General features: G+C 29.7%; 1 protein-coding gene across 2 annotated transcripts; it reads right to left on the bottom strand.

The window, feature by feature from the left end:
- Nucleotides 1-328: 328 nt before the first annotated feature.
- RanBP3 (ran-binding protein 3) lies at nt 329-3,122 on the bottom strand. 2 transcript variants are annotated; one of them, XM_011638249.3, is made up of 5 exons: nt 2,963-3,122; nt 2,606-2,740; nt 2,397-2,474; nt 1,507-2,195; nt 329-1,360 (listed from the first exon to the last, which is right to left on the bottom strand). In XM_011638249.3, exons 1-5 carry the CDS (start codon nt 2,976-2,978, stop codon nt 1,049-1,051), a joined length of 1,230 nt encoding a protein of 409 aa, XP_011636551.1. In that variant the 5' UTR covers nt 2,979-3,122; the 3' UTR covers nt 329-1,048. The 2 variants fall into 2 exon arrangements, with proteins under 2 accessions (XP_011636551.1, XP_088930829.1); XM_089074703.1 differs by lacking the exon at nt 2,963-3,122 and adding an exon at nt 2,828-2,852.
- Nucleotides 3,123-7,813: the final 4,691 nt, after the last annotated feature.

The following is a 7,813-nucleotide window of genomic DNA, read 5'->3' as shown; positions in this document are numbered from 1 at the left end:
ACTGTAAAGAAAAATTTTCATTTGCATTTTCATTTAAGTAATAATCGACAAATAATTTTTTTATGCGTTTTTTATGCGTTGCATAGATCAACGACCCAAAATTTAAGTATAAAATAGTTTAAAATAGATTGTAAGTATAATATCATAACATAGAATCATAAATCATGATATAAAATAAATTCTTTATTATCCATCTTGTATTTTTAATAAGCACTGAGAAAATAATTTCATGGAATGAAGATTGCAAAACAAAAAATTCAAGAATTAGATTTAGAAACAATGTGTTACCTGTAAATAAAGAATAATATTATCAAGTGGAAATCAAATATTTTTTACAATTAGACTGAAGATTTTATTTACATATTTTAAAACAATATATAATGATAATGATAATAATAATAATAATAATAATAATGCCATTGTACATTTCCGTAAATCCTTTTAAATACATATTAGAGTACAAATAACGACAACTACAGAAATATAACTTGTACCTGTACAGTTATTATTATGTATTCCTTAATGATAAATTAATACATACTACTTTTGTTTAAATTTATAACAGCTACTAAAATAATGTGTTATTCTTCTAATAAAAAAAATGCAATATAACAATTATGCAATAGATATATGAAAATTTTGAGATTTTAAGAACTAAATTGTAACTTATTTCAAAATTTATTACATCTAATTAACATTAAACTATTATTAAAAATTTCTTTTCATGACGCTCCTTTATTTAAAAATTACATCAAATTTTAAATAAAAGAGAATATATTAATTGAAGAGATTATACACAAGCAAGTATCATATGCTTGAAAAGAAAACTGTGTACGAAAATTCAAATTCATATAAGTATCATAACATAATCTTTTTTCGATAAATATTAATGTAAGAAGACTATAACTTTTGAAGAAAGGCACAAATCATAGCCATTCTATTGCTCATACCAAATAGTTTTATATTTCTAAAGAATTTAACTCTTTTCTTAATATTTTCTATGTTGCACAAATCAAGCTGATGCATAGTTAACGTTTTGTGAAAATTGTCAATGATCCGTTGCTAATTTCTTAGGGTGGCGTTCTTGCGCACGTTTAAGCCGCTGTAATAAAAGATTATGCAGTTGATCAACTTCTTTAGGTGCTGCTTGTACAATAAAAATTCGAATATCTCCATGAACATCCATAGCAGTTAATCTTAACGACTTAGGTCCAGCACGTTCTGCAGTCATACCCGACCATACTTTCGTATTCAGAATCAATCTTTGAGTTCCGGCAGTACGACCAACTAAGCGCGATTCTTCATCTCGATCATTAAGTCTCAACGTACCTCTTCCCCTTTCTTGCCAACTGCTATTAGTCTATGATACATAATAAATTATATGTGAAACCAATACTAATATCATTTAATTCATATTTTTTCACATTCACATTTTCTATAGATCATATATTTATAAATTTATACTAAATATATTAAATAGTTATTTTTAGAGCTTATTATACACACCTTATCAAAAGCAAACAATTTGCAATTGATTTGAAGAATATTTGTTTCTCCTTCTTCACCAGTCAACAGTGTTACTTGATTATATTTTCTCTTATTTGCACGATTAGCTTCTTCTAATACCTGTGCTGCTTGAGTTAATGTCAAACCTGGTCTCACTGTAGTACGACAATTTGAAGCTGCATTTGAGAATAGAAGTTCAGAAGATCCATTCTCATTGCTTTCTTCACTTGTTTTATCTTTCTCAGAATTATTCAAACCTTCTGTATCACTCGAGACAGTGACACGTTCCTTTAAATTTTGACCAAACACAAAGCTAGGAGTAGATGCACTGGGTGTTACAGTATTATTTATATTATTCTCGTTTTCTTTGGTGCTCGTACCCAAAGGCAAAAATTTTAATTTTATATCTTCTACTGGTTTTTCCTCAATTTTAGACTCTTTACTTGTTTCAGTTTTATTGCTTTTTGTTACAGATTCTTCATCCACAGAATTATCAGTAACCTTTGTGAAAGGATTATGAAATTTTGCAGGTTGTAAAACAATTTTATCAGTACTATCTGTAGAATTATTGGTTATCATATTTAATTGAGATGGCCTTAATATAGATGACTTTGATTTGCTAGTTACAGGATTTAAAAATTCATTACTACCAAATAAATTTCCCAACTTTGAAACAGCTATTGAGGAACCTGCAAATATACAGTAGATATATATGTATATATGGTATGTGTGTATATATATATATATATATAAATAATATGTATACATGATACATTGTACGTGACTATACATATATACACACATATATCTACATAATATATGTGTGTGTGTATGTGTATATACATATATATAAATGTTTTTTCATAAATCATTAAATCACATAAGCTCACAATACTTATTAGAAGATTTAATAGTTGCCAATGTTGATTCTTGATTATTTAATTCCACTGCATGATTTTTCGTTTCATCTGTAAAATTTTTGAAGTTTAGCACATTATTTTATAATTGTTTTATTAATAATATAGGTTATATTATGATTATTCATAATCCTTCCATATATTTCCCAGTACTACAAGTTACGTTAATATTTTAAAATAACCATAGACATGTTTATCTTGTTTAGTTGATACAATCGAATTGCTAATAGTTGAATCTTCAGTAGAATCTTCTGGCAACTCCTCGGGTGGATCGACTTTTAGAACAAGTGGTGGATGTTCAATATTGTCTGCACATTCTAAAGTAAAATAAGAACAATTAATGATTAAAATCATTATCATAAGCGGTTAGCCTATCAGCCTACAATGTATGATTAGAAAATCACCAAAAAACATTACATATTTTTAATATTTATCATATTACGCTAACATCATGTGATACAAAAAATACTTCTATTATTTAACAGATATTATTTCACTTTCACATACATATAAATTGAATCTAAAGAGACAAAACGCACCTTTACAATCCGCCATTTTTTACGTTGAATACAGATAAATAATGTCAGCGTCACTGATCAGCGTTCAAAAACACAACGGTTGTGCAACTGTTAAATATAGTTGAATAAACTCGAGTTCCTCGAGCTGCTTTCCCATGCAGCGTAAGTCCCGGGCTGCGTTCCGATATTCACTATTCAGTACTGAAAATCTATAATATACGTGACCTGAACTATATATTTTCAGTACTGGTAGTGAATATCGGAACGCAGCCTCGATCTACAATAAGTTTAAGTCTTAAGCCATAAGAAATTGACTAATCATAGTCATAAACATTTATATTTATATATTAGACCGCTAACTTGCCTCAAAGGCCTGTTCTACAATGCGTTGCATGTAGGTGTCGCAAGCATAGACATTTATCTTATTTATATACTAAATAAAAACTACTAATTTGCCTCAAATACATGACCCCGAAAAGCATGTACAAAAATACATGCGTATGAAATAAGGGAAACACGCATGTGCACGAAAGTCCCATATATGCTATATATACCGACACACGAATTTTATATATATTTGAATAACAAATATGTAATGTTTTTTTATTCTTTTTGATAATTGTTTTATTCATTTCTTGAAAAAAAAATTTCTTTAACAAAAAATTGTTACGCCTTTTAGAAATATATTAGAAATATATATATGTATATATTACATATATATATATATATATATATATATATATATATATATATATTGTTGCGGCCGTGCGGTGTTCCGTTCGGCGCTGCTGAAATTAATCAATATCAATTGATAAGAGTTTGAATAGAGGATCGGCCCTTGGCAACACGTCGTTCTCCGACTGTTATACAGATTTCACGGCCAGATTCCGCAGTGGCCGGACGCGTTTCTGTACCGTTGTACCATTGGTTTAATAAAGAGCGAGCTTTTCTTTAAACAGTGTTCTTCCTTTCCGAAAGCGCTCCGAGTACCGCGATCTCGGGAAGTAAATTGTCGTAAATAAGAAATTGTCGCGAACGCGACAATTTATATATAACGTGACAATATATATATATAATCAGATTTAGGTAAAGAAATTTATTTAATACAAAATGAAAAAAATTTCTAAAGCAGAATTTGAAGAATGAAAATATTTAAGATCTTTAGTAAAAATGTCTATGTCTTGAATGCATCAGCCATACTATTCGCGTGATCACGTGACTACGTGTTAATCACGTGACATTATTTGTCCCTCTTACGTCACATTACGTAAGTGTCGGTCCACAATAAGTATTTAATCTTCAAGCCATAAGAAATTGACTAATCATAGTCGAGTATTCTTTTCATATTCGATTATAATTGGTCAATTTCTTACTTTTTAAAGCTTAAATCACTTATTGTGGACCGACACTAATATATACATAAGTTTTGGAGTCAACTTTCAGGCTCAGTAAATAGAGGAGTTAGCGGTCTAGTGTATAGTATAAATGTCTATAGTCGTAAGCCATAAAAATTGATCAATCACAGACGAATGTGAGGAGAATACTTGATTGTGATTGGCCCATTCTTACAGTCCGCGGCCTACGACACCGACAGACGACGCATTGTAGAACAAGCATAGACATTTATACTATACACTAGACCGCTAACTCCTCTATTTACTGAGCTTGAAAATTGACCCCAAAACTTATGTATTACATAAGGTAACGTAAGGGGGACAATGATGTCACGTGATTAACACGTGGTCACGTAGTCACGTGAATGTAATATGGCTGATGCACTACAAGACATAGACATTTTTATTAAAGATCTTAAATATCTCCGTTCTTCAATTCTGTTTCAGAAATTTTTTTTATTATGTATTAAATAAATTTCTTTATCTAAATCTGATTTTATATATATATATATATATATATATATACCTATTTCACATGACCAAATACTTTGTAATATATATATATATATATATATATATATATATATTTGTAAAAGGCGTAACAAATTCGGGGAGCGTCCCATTTGATCATGTCCCGATTAACCACAACCATTCACAGGGGCCGGTGCTTAGAATTTTTCCATTGTTCAAGTGCTGTGAGTGGCTCATGATTAAGCGGAACGTGGTCAAATGGGTGTCATCCAAAATTCGTGTGTCGATATATATAGCATATATGGAACTTTCATGCGCATGCGTGTTCCCCTTACTTCATATCGCATGTGCATAAGTTTTGTACATGTTTTTTGGGGCTATGGACTTGGCTTATTCTCATAGACATTTATATTTATATACTAGACCGCTAATTTGTCTCAAATACATCGCCCCGAAAAGCATGTACAAAACTCATGCGCATGCGTATGAAGTAAGGGGGAAACGCATGCGCATGAAAGTTCCAAATATGCTATATATATCGACACACTAATTTTATATGTATTTAAATAACAAATATGTAATGTTTTTTTATTCTTTTCGATAATTGTTATAACTTTTATTCATTTCTTGAAGAAAAAAGTTAAACAAAAAATTATGTTACGCCTTTTACAAATATATATATATATATATATTACAAAGTATGCGGTCATGCGAAATAGGTATACACACACACACACACACACACACACACACACACACACACACACACACACACATAAAATCAGATTTAGGAAAGAAATTTATTTAATACAAAATGAAAAAATTTCTAAAACAGAATTAAAGAATGGAGATATTTAAGATTTTTAATAAAAATGTCTATGTGCCGTGGCACATAAAAAAACTTAAACAGATGGACACCGCTTTAAGCAGTAAGACTTAAGCAGTAAGCAAATTAGCCAACCACAGTCGAAAACAGACAGTAACATAAGCAGTAGCAAATCCATAAGTGTCGGTCCACAATAGGTGATTTAAGCTTTAAGAAGTAAGAAATTGACCAATTATAATCGAATATGAAAAAAATATTCGACTATGATTGGTCAATTTCTTACGGCTTAAAGATTAAATACTTATTGTGGACCGACACTAACGTTGATTTCTTTACTGCTTAAGTCTTACTGCTTAAAGCGGTGTCTACAATGAGAATCATAATCGATTTATAGAAGAATAATCGATTGTGGTTGGCCAATTTCTTAAGTCTTACGTCTTAAAGTCTCATTGTAGACGCCGCTTAAGCAGCGTTTTTTTATGTGCCATAGCCCTTACTGCTTAAGTTTTTTTTATGTGCCACGGTTCTAAGGGCTGCCGCACACAAATTTCTGTAATCGTAGTCGTAAGAAATAACTGTTACGTCCCGAGATGGAGTAGAACGGTTAATGGAATTTGGGAAAGGACATCTAGTGTATTTATGTTCAATGGCGAGGCTGGATACGATTACAAACTATATTTTCGGATTAAAGCCCGCGATCGAGCGGAAATCGCGGGGAAATATGTTTTATTAATATAATAATAGGGATGTGGTATTGTATTGTAAAGTTACAATTGTTGGTGTAATTGGTTATAAAATTACGATCCAAAGTTATTTAATATGACAAAAAGGAATGATTTTTTGGGTTATTGTAAAATATAACACGAATAAATAGTTGCAATAGTTTATACAGTTAAAATATAGTTAAAATAATAATAATAAAGAAAATAATAATAATAATAATAATATAATGATAATAATGAAATACAACTTAATCAATATAAAAATAAGAAATATGTAATAATAATGAGATAAGATGTGAATATGATAATTAAATTCTAAGTTATCTTTGAAATTCATATAAATAATGATATTAAAACGAAATGAAAATCAATAATATACTATAAGTAAATCACATAATATAATGAAAGAAAATCAGTAATATAATATAAATAGATCGAATAATATAATGTAAGAAAATCAGATAATATAATATAAGAAAATCAGTAATATAAGTAAATCGAATAGTTTAATATAAGAAAATCAAATAATATAATGAAAGAAAATCAGTAATATAATATAAATAAATCGAATAATATAATGTAAGAAAATCAAATAATATAATATAAGAAAATCAGTAATATAATATAAGTAAATCGAATAAGATAATATAAGAAAATCAAATAATATAATGAAAGAAAATCAGTAATATAATATAAATAAATCGAATAATATAATGTAAGAAAATCAAATGATATAATGAAAGAAAATCAGTAATATAATATAAGTAAATCGAATAGTTTAATATAAGAAAATCAAATAATATAATGAAAGAAAATCAGTAATATTGTTGTAGCCAGATCTACAATCAATAATAAAATAATAACTAATAAAAGTAGTCCGCATGGCAATAAAATTAGGTCGCATGAATTTCGAAAAGTCTTTCGAAAGACGACACAAATGTGTGATCGCCGAAATTGCGACCAGTCTTTCGAAAGACCGCAGAAATGCATCACGCGAGAACATTGCGAAAAAGTCTATCAGCAAATTCCTAAATTTGATGATCAAACCGAGCGTAATATTGATTAATCAATATCACGCAACCGATCGACGCAATCGATCAGAATGCTGATATGCCGGGCATCGATCAGACTATATAACCGGTTACACAAGAGTCAAAAGTCAAAAAGTAAAGAATAACGTGTCGTTCGGAATCATTATAATTATCGCGCAAGATATTACAAGAGCGCGGCGAAGTTCACGTGAGCCGTACTATCAGCGTCTCAGGTGACATATTCGGTCGTCGGCTGCCAGAATAACGCGATACGCGCCGAGCCGTCCGCCGACGTTTAACCGTGTGTGAAAGAAATAAAATAAGCAATACTAAATTCAAAAAATTGTGCATTTGTTAAATAAACCAAGTAAAATAAAAAAAGTGTGTTAGTGATTTCAAGAAGATTTCCTTCCTTTCCTTTCTTTTGA

This window comes from Pogonomyrmex barbatus, unplaced genomic scaffold (assembly GCF_055798465.1).
Source record: "Pogonomyrmex barbatus isolate J1 unplaced genomic scaffold, ASM5579846v1 scaffold17, whole genome shotgun sequence".
NCBI classification, from domain to species: Eukaryota; Metazoa; Arthropoda; class Insecta; order Hymenoptera; family Formicidae; genus Pogonomyrmex; species Pogonomyrmex barbatus.
This window is presented reverse-complemented; position numbering and strand designations above follow the sequence as displayed.